At 37.4% G+C, this 20020-nt stretch overlaps 1 protein-coding gene across 4 annotated transcripts in view; it reads right to left on the reverse strand.

The window, feature by feature from the left end:
• Positions 1–8342, reverse strand: part of PSMG1 (proteasome assembly chaperone 1) — a 29912-nt gene extending 21570 nt beyond the window's left edge. Inside the window, exons 1-3 of one of the 4 annotated variants that reach the window (XM_069074841.1) lie at positions 7806–8009; positions 4999–5036; positions 3745–3789 (exon numbers count right to left, since the gene is read on the reverse strand). Coding sequence is in view for 2 of the 4 variants with exons in the window: in XM_069074839.1 (XP_068930940.1) it covers positions 8023–8159 (137 nt within the window). In the remaining 2 variants the exon portion in view is untranslated. The other 3 variants (XM_069074842.1, XM_069074839.1, XM_069074840.1) reach the window with 3 other exon arrangements.
• Positions 8343–20020: the final 11678 nt, after the last annotated feature.

Below are 20020 nucleotides of genomic sequence, written 5' to 3' on the forward strand. Positions count from 1 at the left end.
GGATGTGTTGTTGTTAGGTCATGGTAATGATATGTGCATTCATGATAGTAATTATAGCTAATTACTATAGTAATAGATATGTCCAAACAGAGGACATATGATGAAGCATGTTACCCACTTCCTAACAGAGAAGTAACAGATGTAAGCTATAGAGATATACATTTTTTTTTTTTGTTGAGACATACATTTTTTAACATGGCTCCTGCGGATTTGTTTTGTTGACTTCTGATTATAGGGATTTTTGCTTTCTTTTTCCTTTCTCTCAGTTAATTGATGGTGATAGTACTGATAGTGGTAGACAACTAATTACTATAAATTCAGAAAATAGTATGGATAATACTTAAAGCAAATCTAAGTAAGTCATAAGAAGTAGCCAAATTATAGATCTTAATCTAATTTTAAAAAATAAGAAAGTTAATGAACTAGATGGGATTTTAGAAAAGTTAGAAATCACAGACCTCTGGAAATAGAAAGTATACATATTTCTTAGCATTGCACAGTATTTTCATAAAACAAAAAACAAATTCAGAAAGAGAAATACAAAACACATCCTTTACTGACTACAATGCATTACAAATTATATTCAATAAAAATACATTGAAGAAGGGATTAAAAATCAATTGGAGATGAAATAACTTAATCCTAACAAATCACAGAAACAATGGAAAATTCCATTTAAGACAACGACAGTGATATAACATGACAAAATATGGTGTAGCCAAAGCAGTCCTTGGAGGAAAATTTATATTTCTAAACAGTCATAACCAAAAGAGAGAAAGAAGAAATCAATAAATTGAATATGCAATTACAAAAAATATTAAAAATAAAAACAAAATAAACTGAAAGAAGAGTTTTAACAAAATTAGAAGTGAAATCATCTCAGAGAATTAATAAATAAAACTAGGACTAGTTGGTTTTTGGGGGGTAAGCCAAATAATAAAATAGGTAAATACCAATACCAAATTTAATTTTTAAAGGAGGAAAACCAAATTATTTAATAAAAAAGGGGTATTCAGAAAATAATATTAGAAATTATTTTGCCCTATTTGCCAATAAAACCAACAACTTAAATGGCATGAAGGAAATTTACACAAATCTAAAATTTCCAGATTAACAAAAAAAGACACAAAGAATTTAATAATCCAATCCTAGAAATACACATTCCAAGAGCCCCCAAAAGAAAAACTCCAGGATCAGATTAATTACCAAATTACTTCTATCACACATTCAAAGAACAGTTAATTCTGATATCACACAATTTTGGAAAAAAATGAAAAAGAAGGTATCCAATCAAATTCCTGTATGATACAAATATGGTCTCGATACCTAAAACAGGAAGACCCAAACCAGAGAAAATTACATATACAGATCATTTCTTATTATGGTAAACGGTAGCCATCTAAGATCAAAATTTAGCATTTTATCTAATATGGACAAGCTAGATGCCTTTCAAATAAGATAAGGGGTAAAGTAATGATGTCATGATGCCCAGTATCAACATTGTTATTTGCAATACTGCTAGAATGCTAGCTATAATGATAACACAAAAGAAATTGAGATTAAACAAAAATGATTTTTTCCCCAGATGATAATAATGGTTTAGAGCAGTCCTGACAAACTCAAAAAGAAACAGATCCGGACAGGATGCTAACTTAGAAAACCACAAATTAACATTATCTATGTTGTGTTGTACTTTAATTTATTTTGTTAAACATTTCCCAATTACATTTTAATCTGGGTTAGCGCTCCAAATGAGTTTTGACACTTAGATCACTTTACCTCAACTTAACAGAAACAACCAGCAACACTATAGAATAAAAAATAACACGTAAATCATCACTTCTTTATATTAACAACAAAAACTTGGTGGGAAGAATAACTACAGAATGTTTAAAATATTAAGGAATCTACTTATAAAAACACATGCTAGAACTATACAAATACAACCAGAGAACACTTTTTAGAAAAGTAAAGACCTAAATAATTTGGGAACTAATTGTTCATGGCAAGACAACATGATAAAAACAACAATACTGACTAAGTAACTTTATTTATCCAGTGTCATTCCAATCAAACTACCAAAAGGATTACTTTATAGAGCATGAAAAAAAGAATAATAATATTCAAGAGGAGGAAGGTCAAAGAATTTCAAGACAAATAATGGAAAAGGAAAAAAAAAGGTTAAGAAGAATGCCTAACAACATCAGATCTCTACTAATAAAAAGCAGTAACCATTCAAACAATCTAGTACAAATTTAAAAATAAAGAGATGTTGATCAGCAGAACATATTGATGCACAAAATCCAGGAGAACTGAGTAACATAAATTGAAATCCTAAGATCCCCAACTAGTGCAGTTTAGGTCTCACTACCTGACAAAAACTGGTGGGAAATCTGAAAGTCAGTCTGGCAGAAAATTAGTACAGACCAATACCTAACACTATATATAAAAATAAACTTCAATGAACACATTACTTAGCTGTAAAAGGTCATATCATAAACAAAATAAAAGGATCACAGAAGAAATTACCTTTGAGATTTATCCATCTCCAGGGAAAGAACTGATGAACTCTGAATGTAGATTAATAATACTTTTTTCTACTTTCTTTATGTTTCTTGCTTCTTATTACTGTTGTTTTTTAAACAATATGGCTAATATAAAATTATATTTTGCATGAGGAAAAAATAAAACATGAGACAAAAACAATGATGATACTCTGAACTAAATCATTCAAACGATTAAAAAAAAATCTGGTTCTTTTCAGCACACGTACACAAATATGCATCCTTTTTCCAACTACCTAAGTGAGGTTGGATTTCCGTCAAAACAATGTTATCACAACAGATTGAATGCAGAAGGCAAATGAAAATCCAGATTTGGGAAAAAAAAAAAAAGGGCAGGGGGAGTATGGCACTCTTCTCACATTTTGTTTTGGAAAAGTCATTTTTCATAAAAATGTGTTACTTTAACATGTAATGGATTTGTTATTACTTGATAAAAAATTTTTCAGTTTTACTTCTAATAAGGAAAGAATGGATATATATATATTATCCTCTATAAAAGCTCTTAATAATTTTTAAGAGTGTAAAGGGGATTCCAAGATAAAAAACTATTGTCTTAAAAAGTTACCTAGATCACTGAGACTTTAAATAATTTGCCCAGAGTAAAAAAAAAAAAAATATTTGTGGTTCTGGAGGCAATGGAGGTGGCAGAGCCAAGGTGGTGGAGAGTAAAGTCAGGGATTCACCTGAGCTCTCCCAAAGCAACACCTCAAAACAAATTCTGGAGTGGCAGAACCAACAAAAGGATGGAGTGAAACAATTTTTGCAGCCCAAGACAACTTGGAAGGTTGGCAGGAAAGGTCTGGCTCACTGGGGTGAGAGTGAAGGGCAGTCCAGCCACCCAGTAGCATGTGGCTGCAGGGTAGCAGGTCACAGTTCCAGGGCAGAGAAGAGTACTTGCCCACAGACCCACAGCACAGGCCAGAAGTGTAGGGACCACACACATACCCTTTAATGCAGCAATACTACTACTAGGATTATATACCAAAGAGAAAAAAAAAGTGGGGAAAGGACCTAATTGTACAAATATATTTATAGCAGCTTTTTTTTCTGATGGCAAAGAATTAAAAATTGAGAGGAAGTCCATCAATTGGGAAATGGTTGAACAAGTTGGGGTATATGATTTTGAATGATTGCACTACTGTGTATACCTATAATCAATACCTATAATCAAATTACTTACAGTGTATCAGGGATGGGGGAGGGCGAGAATTTGGAACTAAAAATTCTAAAAAAAAAAAAATGAATGTTAAAGTTTTTACATATAACTGGGGAAAAATGAAATATTAAAGTAAAAAAAACAGTCACTACTCCCTTTAATCAAAACTGATTGCAAATGTTCATCTATTAAAGCTGATCTGTAATGAAATTTTATACATTTAAATCTCTGAAATACCTTTTAACACATAGGTACTGACAAAATACTAATATCAATTCCTATACTTATGATTTTAATTGAGCATATTTATTACTTAGAAGGTATTTTAGAATTCTATTACATTCTAATTTCTAATTGAAGGTTAGAAAGAAGCTTCTAGATTTCAGTTAAATGGATTTTGAAATACAGAAATTTCTTTAGTACTTGATCAAGGTCCAAAATATCCTTCTTAGTACTACAGTCTGAACTTAGAAAATTTATCTGTTACAAATTTATGTGGGAATGGAAAATCTGTTTTCTGTTTTAACTTTTGACAGCACTGAGATACGTATAAAACTACCTGACATAATTTGTGATTCAAATAACATTAGCTATTGCTGAATTAACAGCATTACAGTTTAAAGTTTCACACATAGACGCTGTTTTGCTTGTAATTTTGCACTAAATTCAGTAAGGAACATTACAAAATCTATAGCAAAAGCTAATTTCCAAAGTCATTCAGTATATGATTGCAATGGTCGAGAGAAGTTTTTGTTCTGAAAAATTTCAATCTTTGTCCTTTTTCCCCTTTCCTTTCTTGTTTTGACATAATGGGTATGCATTAGTACTAAAAATAAACAAAGAAATGAAGTGTCAAGGCACAGAATATACCTGAAATTTGAAATACTGTGAAGTTATAACTGAGTTGCTGAGATTTGAGGTGCAGCTAGCAGCAGTGTGAAGTGATTGTGCTATGACCAATATTTAGTCATATACACTGTGACCTATATATGGTCATAACCTTTTAGCTACCCAACTCTGTAACTGTAGCTCCAAAATGTTGGCTGTGTTTCAATAAAACTTTATTTGAAAATGTAAGAATAATTCTTAGTTCCTGTGCCATAAAAAACTGGTCAGGGTAGGTATCCAAGAGAGTAAGGATAATGGCTATTAGTGTTAGTACTCTTCTATAAGGATAGGGACCTGAACTGCACAGAAAAAAGCAGGGAGTCTCAATGTGGAGAGTAGTACGTACAACCACCTCCTTTCCTGTAATATAATGTTTTAAGTTCATCTGACCTGGCAGCCTCATTTTCTCCAAGGAATACAAAGACGAGCTGCAAGAGAGAATTGAAAACATTTCTTAAACTGCAGTATGTGAAATGATTTAAAAAAATATTTTGATAACTGTATTTCCTTTTGCTATGCATTTATTTTATCCATTTACAAACAGTATTCTGAGCAGGAGTTCATAGGCTTCACCAACCTGCCAAAATGGTCTATGACACAACAATGTTTAAGAATCTCTGGCTTAAAACAGAAAAAAGGAATCAAATTCAGATGTACTTAGAAGCCTACGAGAAAGGAATTCAGGCATGATTCAGTCCAGAGCTGTTCTGGATCATAGGGCTTCCTGGTTTTATTCTTTCCACATTCCCATATATCCAGTCACATACTCATGCAAAAACCATCATTCCTCTCCTCAAAAATTTCCAATGGCTTCCTGCTGGCTATGAAGTTCAAAGTCCTCAGTTTGGTACTTAGGGGTCCTGTACAATTTAACTGCCCCATTTCCAAAATTACTCAATCCCTGACCCTCAATTCAAAACCAACTCAGGAAGAAATTTCCCTCAACAAACCTCATCAAGTACTTTGTTCTAGACTTAACACATCCAAGATAATAACTGCAGAAAAGACTTAGCACAGTGCTTGGAGTATAGCAGGTGCTATATAAATGAGTATTCCTTTTCCCTGGTACAGATATGAGTTTGTAACATCCCCATATCAGTCTGTAAACTGAGAGCAAAGGCCTATATATCTTATCCAATTCTGAATATGCTCTAACCCTAGCATATCGTTCTTCATGCAGTAAGTGCTTAATGTTTGCTACATGGTAAGGTTTAAGAAGTCAACTTTAATTCCTTAGACTTAATGAAAATGTTTCAACATTTAACTTACCATAAATTCTTTTTTAAAACTTCCTTTTTTTAATAGATTAAAAACCACCAACAGGTATATTTAAATATACAGTGGACAAGAAAAAAGACTTAAAAAGCAGTGAACTTGTCACAACATATTTTTTAAAGAAACATTACCTCTAACAAGACAGTAACAAAATACCTCTATTTGTGGACCCTTTATGTTTTTGTTTTCTTCTCAACATTTAAAAAATGTTTTGTCGATAATCTTTTCTGGGCATATCTATCATTACCCACTAATCCTTTTAATTTCCTTCCTTCTACTTTGGACATGACCCCATCTGTCAATATTTCTATTTAAATGTGGCAGCAAAGCTGGAAAAAAGACGTCAGATATGGTCTAACAGAGTGCTGTGTAACTATTAATGTCTCATTATGGGCACCCTAATTCTATCGAAACAGATTATTCCACAGCTAATATGCAGGAGTGCTGTAACTGAAGTGAGGAAGACCAGGGTTCAAATTCACCCTCAGACACTTAGCTGTAAGATTTCAGGCAATTCACTTAACTTCAGCTACCTTATCTGTAAAATAAGGACCCTACTTCTCAGGGTTCAGGTGAGGATAAAATGGGTTACTTGTGTGTGGAATGATCTGCAGTGAAGTTTTCCCATTCTGAATATCATATAGACATTCTTATTACTTCCTTGTATTTTGTAACTAAGTTCAGTATTGTTTGTCATTGTGTATTTCAAGGTAATGTAAGAGCTACTGAGTACTAATACAATTGATTGGATTAACTATCGAGACCAAATTGGAAGTGTTTTTAGTTTGGGGAAAGGAATGGTAGTTGAGGTAGCAAAGGGTTAAGTTTACTAGATAATATTAAAAATGAAGTAATGTTGGCAGCAGCAGGTGGATTTGATCAATCAGAAAGTACACAGCAACCTTGGGACACTCAGGCCCAGATAAGGACACATCTAGGTTGGACTGAAGGGGGTTCAGTGTTCTGAGATTGTTACTGCCCTTGCATAGTGGACCTCATGCATTATGTATATTATCTAACAAAATTAGAGTCTCATTAGTAATAATTAGGTTAATGTTTGGGAGGGGAGTGTAACCCTTGCTTATTTAACCCAGTTTCTGCTTCTGTACCTTGGCCTCCTCTCCTGGGCATTGTTCCAGCGATTGGACCGCCCACTTCTCGAGAGATTCTAATAAAACTTTCTATCTTCGCTTTGAGAGGTCTCCCAGTAGTTAGTTTGGGTTAGGGTCTCCGTATCCCACACACTTGTAAAGCTGTTTGCAAACCTTAAGGACTGGGATTTAAGACCGCCTCGAAGAAACGCGCCTAGAAGAAACGTTTTCTATCCTTAAGACAAAGAACAGAGTTATGATAAACATTTTTATTTCAAAGTGAGGTTATAATAAAATTTTTGCATCTTAAGGGCCTGGTTCTTCTGGGCTTAAAGCATACCTAAGTACTGCTGTGGTTCAGTCAAGTCTGACTCAGCTGACCGACCCGGTGAACTAACACTAATAACACACTAACACTGTCCGTGGGGTTTTCTAGGCAAAGGCACTGGGGTGATTGGGCTCCAGTGGATTAAGACAAGCAGAAGTTAGGTGACTCTCCCAGGGTCACATAGCTAGTAAGTGTCTGGGGCCAAAATGAACTCCGGTTTTCCTGACTCCAGGCCCTGTTCTCTATCCACCAAGTCACCTCCCAGTTTCCTAAATCACTTTCATTTTGCCGCTGCAAGTCAAAGGGGCAAAAACAACTAAGGAGAAAAAGCCGTGTTTCAGCCCCTGAATTAAATGCTTAAACGTGGGCCTGACGCACAGGAGTCACGGCGTCACGAGGAGTTGCACAAAACGACTGAACAAGTCAAACACCAATACGCACAGAAACCACGCGCGACATACGTGAGCACACAAGCTACATAGACAGAAGTACACGCGCGGTACCTGCAGTCCAAGATACGCTGACAAAGGAGTTCTGGGCCAGAGGGGAAGTTTCCCACCGGTCACCCGTCCTCCCGCAGGCCTGCATCCCCAGGGGGAACCCCGCCTGGGCGCACGTGGAAGCCTCCGGCAAAGCCAGGAAAGGCGCCGACCAATCCCGGGCCGCAGGGCCCACCCCCGCGGGTGCGGGACCGGCCCGGCACGGCCGAGGAGTCCTCACCTTTTCCTCTCGAGCTCGCGCCGGACTTCTCTGTCCTCGAAGTTATCGGGCGTCCAGGGGTCCTCCTCCTCCTCCTCCTCCTCGGTCACGGCTCGGGACCGCACCTTCACCACCTCCCCGAAGAAGGTAGCCGCCATTTCGCCCGTAGGACCCCGGTCGCCGGCTTCCAGCGGGCCAACGCCCCGCCTCCTCAGGCAAAAAGCTCAAAACACTCCCCGCCGTGCGGGGGCGGAAAGGAGCGCTAACCCCGGCATCGCCAGAACTCCGCCCCCAGCGCCGCCGACAGGCTCCAGTAGAACTGAAAGCAGCTCCCAGAGGGCTGGGTCGTAACGCGAACTGCGCAGGCGCGCGCAGGCACCCCTCCCCGCCATCCCGGAAGAACTTTACCTCGGCCCGCCTCCTGTAGACCTGAAGTTCCTTGCTGCTCTTGGGAGTCTGGGGCGGTTTCGGGCTTTACGGTATTACGGTATCTGAGCTGACTGCCCAGGACTCCTTCCAGGCCTTCCCAGCCTGAGGAAACGAATAGCAGGATCCGATTAAATGTGCTGCATAATATTGTTGAATTGGCTTAGACTACCTCGAAGGGTAATGCTCCCCCTCCTACCTTTCCCCAACACACTTGTGGTCTTCAAGGCAACTGAATGTGCCTTAAAAAACAAAACAAAACAAAACTAATATTTTATTTCTTCCCCAGTTACGTGTAAAAACAAAATTTTTAAACATTTGTATTTTTTTTAATTTTGAGGTCCAGATTCTCCTCTCCTCCCATTTCATTGAGAAGGCAAGCAATTTGACAGGTTGTTATACATGTGCAGTCATGCAGAACATATTTCCATGTTGGCCATGTAGTGAAAGAAAACAAAGACGTAAAGAAATATTCTTTGATATGCATTCTGACTCCATTAGTTCTTTCTCTGGAAATAGCATTTTTTTTTTAAAGCAATCGGGGTTAAGTAACTTGCTCAAGGTTACAGGGCCAGATATTTCTGGGTGTGGTACTGAGTGTCTGAGCCCAGATTCGATGCCAGGTCATCCCGACTATGGGCCTGGTGTTCTTACTCACTGTGCTACCTGGCCACCCCAATAGATAGCATTTTTTATCACAAGTCCTTCAGAATTGTCTTGGATCTCGTATTGCTGAGAATAGATAGACAGCTGGTAATCATATAATATTTCTGTTAATGAATATATACTATGTTTTCCTGGTCCTCATTTCACTTTGCATCACTTCATAGTCATCATCAGTTCATCAGTTCCAGGTTTTTATGAAAGCATCTTGCCCATCATTTTTTTTAATAGTATAATATTATTCCATTGCAGTCATATACAATAGCTTGTCCAGCCATTTCCTGATTGATGGGCATCCTCTCAATTTCCAATTCTTTACCACCACTAAAAGAGCTGCTGTAAATGAATGAGTATTTCTAGGGAATGTTATACAAGAAATTTTTCAGTTAGAAATAGAAAGAAGCCTCTGAGGAGATCTTCTGATTCATTGGTGAATTCCATATCCAATCTCAATAGAATGATACCATTGGCTCTTCTGTGACATTTACTTTGACAGAATTTCAGTGTGTCACCCCCCCCCCTCCAATATTTGTGTTAGGAAATAGGCCTTCCTAAGTTGTTGCCCAAGAACTTGGAGTTTATCCCATAAAAGTGGAATTTTCTGGGAAATTTCCATTCATATTTTTATCTCACAATTTAGTATTTCATTTTCTTTGTATAGCTCTTTAAGGTTTACAAAACTCTTTACAACCTTATGATTTAACCAAGTTGCTACTTAGATTAAAACACTTCCCAAACCTTTAGAATCCCAGAGTATTAGATACTATCATTTTCAAAATTGGGATTCCTCCCAGAATTTTGAGCAGATAGCCTGATTGTATCACATACAAATGGGTCTGAAACAACTTGCTTTATGCTTGGAAGATTATCTGTCTTTCAGGAAACTACTGAATTAAAGAACAAGAAAACTTTATAAAATGTCTAATTCTAAATATTGGACTTCATTTTTTTCCTTTTGTGAGGAACAATGTATCTTTCCAGGCATGGAAGGAAAAAGTCTCTTGCTTTTTACTTTGTAATTTCTAGTATATTGGATTAATAATTAGTAATATAATAACTAACAATATTATAGTTTCATATATAATATGATATATAAATATAACATACTATATTATAATATAGTAATATAATAACCAATAAATAATTAATAATTAGTCACTAATTATTGCTGAACCAGTAGTACAAAGAAATTTGTAGCAGCTCTTTTTGTTACAGCTAAAAACTGAAAATTAAAGGAATGTCTAAATTAGAATAACTAGCATTTACATACGCTTTAAGGTTTGCAAAGAACTTTACACATTATCCCCATTTCATCCCCACAATCCTGTGAGGTACGAGCTATTATTTCTATCTTACAGATGAGGAAAATGAGGCTGAGAAAGGTTAAGTGACTTGCTTGAAGTCACAGGTGTCAGAGGCAGACTCCAAGTTCAATACTATATATTGCACAAATGTAGTGTATTATTGCAACCAAAGTAAAAAAGATGGTTTTGGAGAAACCTATAACAACTTGTATGAAGTGAGCAGAACCAGGAAAATCATTTTTGCAATAATGATACTGTTGTAAAGACAGATAACTTTCAAAGACTTAAGAACTGATCAATACAATGTCCAGCAGATTAGTGATGGATTTAAGCTGTGGGATAAGACATTTTTAGACATGGCCAATGTGGGAATTTGTTTTTCTTGTCTAAGCTCATGTGTCAAAAGATTTTTGTTTTTTAGAGGGAGGCCAGGGATAGGGTAGCAAAAAAAAAAAAAAAGAAAGAAAAAAAGAAGAAAAAGAATTGTTGAAGCATTTTTAAATGCACAGAAGAGAACACAAAAAAAGTCCAGAAAGACTCACTGACATACAAGACAGTTCTGAAATTTGAGTGTTAAATTTATTATGTGTTTAGTAATTTTTCAGTTCTGTCCAAGTCTTCATGACCCCTTTTGGGGGTTTTCTTGGCAAAGATGCTAGAGTGGTTTGCTGTTTCCTTTTCCAGCTTATTTACAGATTAGGAAAGTAAGGTAAAGGGGCGGCCAGGTGGCTCAGCAAGTAAGAGCACCAGCTCCAGTGTTGGGATGACCTGGGGATCAGATCCAGGCTCAGATACTTAGCACCACACCCAGAAATAACTGGCTGTGTAACCTTGAGCAAGTTACTTAACTCCAATTGCTTTAAAATAAAAAAGAAAAGAAAAATGCACAAGAAAAATTAGCTTCTTCCCAAATTAACACACAATTTTTTAATCGTTTTTTGTTGTTGTTCAGTCATGTTTGACATTTCATGACCCCATTTGGGGTTTTCTTGGCGAAGATACTAGAATAGTTTGCCAAAGGTATGAAGAGTATGTGTAAATAAGAAAATTAGTTTAAAGTTTCAGATTAACATATTATAAAAAGGCTTCATGGAATTTCATACAATTACATACTTAAATAGGTGCCTATTTGCACAATTCTTCTCAATATAGAGAAACTAAGGTCGTTGGTTTCTTTCCTCTTCCTAACAGGCATAAGACCCCTGATGCCCAAGTACCTGCTGGTTTCCATTTAGGCTTCTTTCCAGTACATTATGAGGAGTCTCTTTTCCTACATCTTGCTTCAGTGCCCCAATACTATCTCCAGGGCCCTCTCAAGGTGTGCTGGAGGCAGCTCTTATCAGCTCACAAGAACGAGCTGTTAAATTTTAGTGTGAGCATTTACACCTTGGAAATCAGCAAATACTCCAAATCAGAGGTTGGTTTATAGTTTTATTGACTGTTTAGACTTAAGAAAATGCTGGAGAAGATGTTAATGAGGTAAATTAAACAGAAATATGTCATGCATACATTTTTTTTGAGAGCTAGTTGTCAAACATTTACCAGAACACCCAGCCTGACATCCTCTAGGAGCAAGACCTTTTCCTCCTGCCTCCTTCCAAGATCTTATTGCAGGGCAAGCAATACACATTGACTTTCCTGTGATTAGACTTGGCTTTCATACATCTTTCTGCTACTACCTGCTATAAGGTATGCTTCTGGGAGCTGCAGAGGACAAAATATTGCCATATACCAACAGATTGAACCTCAGAAAGGATTTGTACAGTCTAATCCAGGGGTGAGGAACCTGCAGCTTCAAGGTTCCCCACCCTTGCATTAGACTGTACAATGTGGCCCTCTAGGTCCTCAAGTGTTCTTTGACTGAATCTAAACTTCACAGAACTAATTCCTTTAATAAAAGGATTTGTTCTGTAATACTTGGACTCAGTCAAAAGGCTTCACCCAAGGACTTAAAAAGCCACATGTGGCCTTGAGGCCACAGGTTCCCTGATAGAGCCGCGAGTGTGAGAGATACTGTGGCAGTCACAAGATGTTGGAGGGGGTGCACGTGACCTCTGAGGGGCAGGAGCTTGGAGATGTGGAGGCCGACTCTGCCAGGCCGAAAGGGCTGACATGGCATTGAGCGCAGGGCCGTGGGAGCCGACTTTGCCAGGTTGGGAAAGGCCGATGTGGCATTGAACGTGCCTTATCAACACGGACTCCTCTTAACACATACTCCTTTGCCCTGTATTTGGTAGAATGCACGATTGGCCCCCACAGGGCATGTGACAGAAAGAAGAATGATAAGGATATTAGGGAAAAAGCAAGGGGAGGCTCCCCCCCCCCCCTTTCTCTCTGTCCTGCTCTCTCTGTCCCACGGTTCCATTCTGCTTTGTTCTGATGGCCACACTGTTAAGATGTAACTGAATAAAGAGCAGCCTCACTTGGCAACCTCCGTGTCCTTGGGTGTTCTGTGGGCGTGAGTTCTTCTTGGAGACAAGAAGCCGGAGACATCCGAAGACCGGGAATAAGGTAAGACAAGGCCGGAGCTGGGAAGGAGAGCCCAGCAGTTCCCCACCCCAAAATCCCATGCCTTCCTCAGTGGATCCTTTTCTGAATCTGATATACTCATTGGTTAGCAAACTGGACTCACTCAATGGTTAACAAAGTCCTATACCCATATTTTGCCTCATCTTACTAATTTTGAACCCACACTGATGACAAACCACTGATTACATTGAACCAGTGATTACAAACCCTGTTGTCCATCCCCAACTCACGTATGCATTTCAACCATACTCTTTTCTGCAAGGTTCTACTCTGTCTACTTGTCCCTTCCACTGTATCTTGCTCCATAATGAGAAAACTTCCTTTCATCTTAAAACTTTTTCTTTCTCATTTTTTCCATCTCCTAGCTCTCACTGAGACCTGACTTCTTCCTGATTACTACTTCCCTTGACACTCTTTACAATACTGGATACTATTTTTCTCATACTCCTTATACTCCTTATTCCCAACTCACTGTTAGGAAAGTTGGAATACTCCATGCTCCCCATTGCTACTGCCAGACTGTCCCTTCTCTAAGCAACACCTCCTTTGAGGTTTATGTTTCCCAAATTTATCACCCAATGCATATTTGTTACCAGGCTATTATCAGTCAACTCTCAGGATATTTAGTGCTTGATTCAAGTTTTTCTCATATTAGGGGACTTCAGCATACATTCTGATGTCACCTCAAATATCCTAATTTCCCAGTTCCTTATTCTACTCATAGAGTAGGTCTATAACCTACCTTTCCATTCTAAAGAGATATTCATATAGTTGATTTTGCCATCACCTATAAGTCTCCCACTTTATTATTTATAAATTCTGAAATTTCTTTGATTATAATTTTTTATAATTCCATCTTCCTTTATGCAAGTATGACCCATAAACTTGTTCTTTACTTTGGTTTCCATTCCCTCCTCCCCTTATTTTTTCTGAGGCCCTCATCTGTTATTAATATAATTAATATAATATGTGTATTATGTATTTATATGTATACTATGTATTATAGTAATATATAAAATATATATATTATACATACCAATTATCAGAAAAAAATTAAAAGAATGTTTTCTGAAGATGCTTACATTTGGACCACATAGTTCTCCAGTATTAGGTCAACTTCTCTTCTACAGTGTATACAGATTGATTTTGACATAAACAGCTGGAGATACACAAAATTAAAGCCTGATTACTTCTTGGGAGATTAGATGTTTTAAAATTAGAATTGGTAAGCCTTGCTTAGTATCTGTTTTACAAGACTTTTCCAACATTAAGTAAAGCCAAACACATTTTGTTCAGCATTTTCCTTTTCAAATAATCCATTTAGATTTTGAATCAGATTGCATATTTTTTAATTCTAGATTTTTATATTTTGATTTTTCCAATTACATGTAATAACAATTTTTAACTTAAAAAAATTGTTTTCCACTTTCTCTCCTTCCTTCCCTTTCCTCCTCCTTGAGGAGGCAAGCAGTTTGATATAGATTATACATGCAGAGTCATGAAAAACATGTTTCTAAATTAGCCATTTTGTGAAAGAAAACATAAAACCAAAAAAAAAAAAGAAAAATAAAGTTTAAAAAAGTATGCTTTGAGCTGTATTCAGACTACATCAGTTCTTTCATTGGAGGTAAATAGCATTTTAAATCACAAGTCCTTTTGAAGTTTCTTGGATCATTGTGTTGCTCAGAATAGCTAAGTCATTCATAGTTGATCATTGTACAATATTGCTATTACTATAAACAATGTTCTCCTGGTTCTGCTCACTTAACTTTGCATCTATTTATATAAGTTTTTCCAAGTTTTTCTGAAACCATCCTGCTTGTCTTTTTTATAACACAGTAGCATAACATCACAATCATATACCGCAACTTGTCCAGCCATTTCTGAAATGATGGGCTTTCCTTCAATATCCAATTTTTTGTCACCACAAAAAGAGCTGCTATAATTTTTTTTTTTTTTTTTTAGCAATCGGGGTTAAGTAACTTGCTCAAGGTTACATGGCCAGGTGTTTCTGGGTGGGTGCTAAGTGTCTGAGCCTGGATTTGATCCCCAGGTCATCCTGACACTAGAGCCGGTGCTCTTACTCGCTGTTCTACCTGGTCTCCCCATTGCTATAAATATTTTTGTACAAATAGGTATCATCATCAGAGAAGGAGCTGTAGCTCAAAAGAAATGAGAGATGCACAAATTTAGAGAATCCACCCTACCTTGGGCAAGTCACTTAACCCCAACTTGCCCTCCAAAAAAAGCAAAAAAAAAAAAAAACAACAAGAATCCACCCTAAATGTTCATATCGATTATTATGTCTGACCCATGGTAGAGCATTCCAAGATTATACTGGTCTGATCAGCCATAGTCAGACACATTATAACTTGATCTAATATAGTCATTTTGGTCCTCTTAGAGAACAAAGAACAACAACCAACCAACCCCTCAATTTCAAATTCTTTGCCAAAGTGTTTTTGACCTTTTGAACATAGTTTCAAATTTCTTTACAGAGTGGTTGAATCAGTATACCATTTCACCAACAGTGCTTTAGTGTCCTTTTGCTTAGCTTTTTGTTGGACTTATCAAAAAAGTGAAGAGAGGCCTTTTGAAATGTCACTATTGTATTACTGTCTATGTCTCTTTGTAGCTCAGATGTTTCTTTTATAAATTTAGATGCTAAAGTATTTGGAACATATAAGTTAATTACTGATTTATTGCCTGAGGTTCCTTTCAACGTAATATAGTTTCCTTGTTTATCCCTTTTTATTTTTTGAATATTTGTTTTTGCTTTGTGAAATAGCATGATTGCAGTTCTACTTTTTTGGAATCATTTGATACATAGTAAATTTTTTCCCCCATCCTCTCACTTATTTTGTGCATATCTTGTTTTTAAAATGTGTTTTTTTTTTTAAATTTTTTTTGCTCTTTTTTTTGGAGGGGGGAGGGCAGGGCAATTGAGGTTAAGTGACTAGCCCCAGGTCACATAACTAATGAGTGTTAAGTGTGTGAGTCTGAATTTGAACTCAGGTTCTCCTAACTCCAGGGCCAGTGCTTTATTCATTGAGCCACTTAGCTGTCCCCAAAATGTGTTTTTTTAATAAGCAACATATTGTAGGGTTTTGTTTTCTTATCTAATATTTTACTCTTTTTCATTTTATTGTGGTTTTTAAGCCACTCACATTTAAAATTACGAGTTAGATTTACATTTTCCTCCATCTGTCTTTAATACTATGTTTTTTTTCAAGTTATGATTTCCCTTCCTCTTCTGCTGTAAATATATATGCTCTTTCAGTTATTTATCTTAATCTTTTTTTAAAGGTGGTCCCCTTCTCACTAGCTTTCTTCTCAATGCTGATTCCCTCCTCTTATTTATTACCCCTTTCCCTTTGGGGTTTTGCTCATTAGTTACTTTTTCTCTCTTGCTTTTTTCTGGTTTTCTTTCAGTCAAATATATTCCTCCTTCTTTTCTTCCCTTTTAATTAGTCATGTTCATTACTTTTTAAAATTTCATTTTTTACTATCCTTTTCAAAAAGAATTTCTCTCATTCTCTTTATTATCAATCCTTTTTCTGTTTACTCTAGACCTTCATTCTCTGATTCAGGATCCCTATAATTATTTAATCTCTCTCTTTTCTCTGTATTCCTTATGCAATCAAAACTTCCGAGTTATCCATTCTATATCTCTTCTAGGCTCTCCCTTCTCTGCAGTTTCTGCCACAACCTTGTAGAACTTGACTGATCGATTTCCCTTTTTCATTGTGCCTCAATCCCAGAAGAATGACGTTTATTTCAGGTTTTAGAGAGGACATTGTTCCCTGGTAGGACCCCTTCCTTGCCATATCCCTAATTATGTAGTCCACCACTGATTTATACCCTCCCCTGGTTATCTTTCCCGCATGTTTACTTCAAAACCTCCTCCCTGAGTCCATTCTCTCCTACTCTTCCAAGTGCCACTTGCCCCCAAGAATTCCACCTACCCCCCCTTCTGAGATAGGACAAAAATACATTTCAAACATTAACTCCCTCAGGGTCATACCCAGTGCAAAGTTTCCATCTCCCTTCACAGACCATCTCTCTTCACTTTAAGAATATTTGTCAGTAGGACCCCCTTCTACCACCAAAGCAAGACTTCTTTCCTTTCCTCCATTTTCAATCCTTCCCCCTCCCCATCACCTACTCCCTTCTAGGCTCTTCCCTTTCTAAGACCATGAGGGTCACCTTGCCCTCATTGCCATCCCTTGATTTGACCCCAGCACATTCTTCCCCCCCCCCCCCCCCTTTCAGGTATCCTCCTGTGTTATATGTAATCCCACAAAAGCACTGATTCATCTGTAGGCAACGTTCTGTCCATAATGCCCACTTTTTCACTGTTACCTCCACCAGTATTCTGCCTTCACTCCTATCTCCTTTTGTACATTTAGAAAGAAGTTTCTCACTGGTCTTTCTGCTATTACTCTGTTGCTGTCCTTTCCTGATGCATTTATTTACTTCTGCATTTCTATTGTTTGAGAAGCAAATAATTCTTTAGTTCTGGTTTTCTTTCTAAAAATGTTTCAAATGCCTCCTTATTAAATATAAATCTTTCTTCATGTATGGTTAATCTCAGATTTTCAAGGAAGGTCACTCTGAGCTGCATTCTGAGCTCAGCTGCTCTTAAGAATACATTATTCTATTAACACTTACATTTTCTAGAGCCTTGTGGCAAATAGGGAACACTCCCTCTACTCCAACCAGAACCAAGTACTAGGGCAGTCCTGGAGTAGCCTAGTCTGTATGTGGTCTGGGCTACCATAATTAGGACCAGGCAGGCCCTGCTTATACCATTCAGTTATGAAGACCAACCCAAGTGAGGGCTCCTCAAATAGATACTGAAATGGATGAGATGAGCAAACCAAGGGAAAAAGCCCTGAGATGGACAGGGACTCCATTAAAAAGTCCAGGCAAAGCCTCAGAGAATAAAAGAGCTCTGACCACAAATGCTGAAAGAAATGAAATAAAAAATTTAGAATGGAAAAGCTAGTGAGGAAAGAAGAGCTATGAAATTGATACCTTAGAACAGATGGTGGAAAACCTCCCCTAGGAACCAAATGCCCAGAAAATTAGACAGAAGTCAGTGACTCAGTAAGACAAGAACTACCAAAACAAAATCAAAAGATTAAAACAGAAAATATAAGAAATATAATTGATCATGCCATCACCCACTTCCTTATTCATGAACTCAGAAATTCCTTTATCTAATCACAATCCGTTGTCATTCTATATTTCCTTCTGCCACATAATCCTTACCCAATCATATTTTTCATCCTTACCATGATTTCCAATTCCTCCACCCCTCATTTCTTTTACAAGTCATTGCCGCATGCACTAGTTATACTTTCCTACTTTCCCCATCTTGATTCCTTAGAGAACCAGTTCAACTCTACACTGTCTTTTTCTTGAGTCATTTCCCCCCTTATCCTATTTTGGTTTTTGCCCTGACAAGACTCAACCCTGGATTACTCCTACCACTCCCATACCTTTGCTCCTATTCATGTGCTGCTGTACAGTGCTAGAGAAATCATGAAATCATGTTGACTGGGTTTTCTACAAATATATGTCACATAATGTCAAGTGGGCATTCACTGTAGCAAGACAATCCTTTAATTCCTTTTTAATCAGTTCCAGATCCCACAAAGGCTTTTCCAGATATTTTCTTCCCTCTTTAAATCTTCCATGGACCCCCTTCTATTATCCCTTCTCCCACTGTCTCCTCCTTCACCCCTGTCTCACATGAAGAGGTGTCTCTCCTTGTTAAAGCAAACCCCTTTACATCTATAGTTGATTAAAGTTTGTTCTGTCTTCTTTAGCATATTGCCCCTCTATCAGTCCCCACTTTCTCACTAATCTTTAATCCCTTCCCAATTCTTGAGTTCTTCCCTCCTGCCTACAAACATTTGCAAGTATCTTTCCCCCGACACTTCAAAAAGCCCTCACTGAATTATCTATCCCCATTAGTTGTGATTCTATATCTCTCCTCCCTTTCATGGCTGACCCCTTTGAGCAAAACATCTACAACTGATGCCTTCAGTTACTCTCCTCTCATTCTCCACTCCCTGCAGACTAACTTCCAGCCTCATCATTTAACTGCAACTACTTTCCTACCAGTGATCTCTTGATTAAGCCAAATCCAATGGCCTTTTCTCAGTCCACACTGCTGATCACTCTCTTCTACTTTCTACTTGATACTCTCTTTTCTTTAGGTATTTATGGCATTTATCTCTCCTAATTCTCTTTATATACGGGTCTCCTCAGTTTCATGTTTGTTGTTTTGTGCTTACTTATCTTTGAAGTTAATATATCTATTATAAAAACTATTTGTTGTTAATTAGTTAAATGCTAGTCTCTAGAAACTAATGGGTGATGGGAGAATGTAACAGAAGGGAGCTTGAAATAATAGCAATAGAGAAGAGACCCTCTAGTGGCTAGAGGGGCTGAACCCCAAGGGGAAGATTTGGCCAGCACCAGAGTGCTGGTGTTGAATATACGTGTTGATTTTACCACCAGACTTCTGTTTTGGAATTATCTGCATTATCCTGAACTCTTGCCCCCATATATTTGGTCAGTTGCCAAATCTTACCAATTCTAATTCACAGTATATCTTACATCCTGCCCTTTCTCTTCATTCACACAACTACCACCTTAGTTCAGGCCCTCATTACCTTTTGCCTGGCTTATTGTAACAGCCCTTCAATTGGTCTCCCTTCCTTGTCTCTCAGCATTCCAGCCCATCTTAGGCATTGCTGCCATAGTTATTTTTCTTAAGCACAGATATGATCATGTAACTCTTACATAACCAACTCTAGTGACTTCGTATTGCCTCTAGGAAAAATATAAATGACCCCATTTAGCTTTTAAAGCTGTATACAGCCTAGCATCAACCTACCTTTTGAGCTGTATTGGACATCATCCACCCGTTCCCACCGCTCCTTCCTGAACTCTGTTATCCACTGAAACTAGCCTCCTCTCTCTGTTCCTCACTTATAACTCCATCTTCAATTGCTGTGTCTTTGTACTCTCCATGTCTACAATATACTCCCTCCTTACATCTACCTCATAGAGTCCCTCTCTTG

The sequence above is a fragment of the Petaurus breviceps genome, unplaced genomic scaffold, assembly GCF_028583685.1.
Source record: "Petaurus breviceps papuanus isolate PSGF00001 unplaced genomic scaffold, PetGlider_PUasm1.0 90897, whole genome shotgun sequence".
NCBI lineage: Eukaryota > Metazoa > Chordata > Mammalia > Diprotodontia > Petauridae > Petaurus > Petaurus breviceps.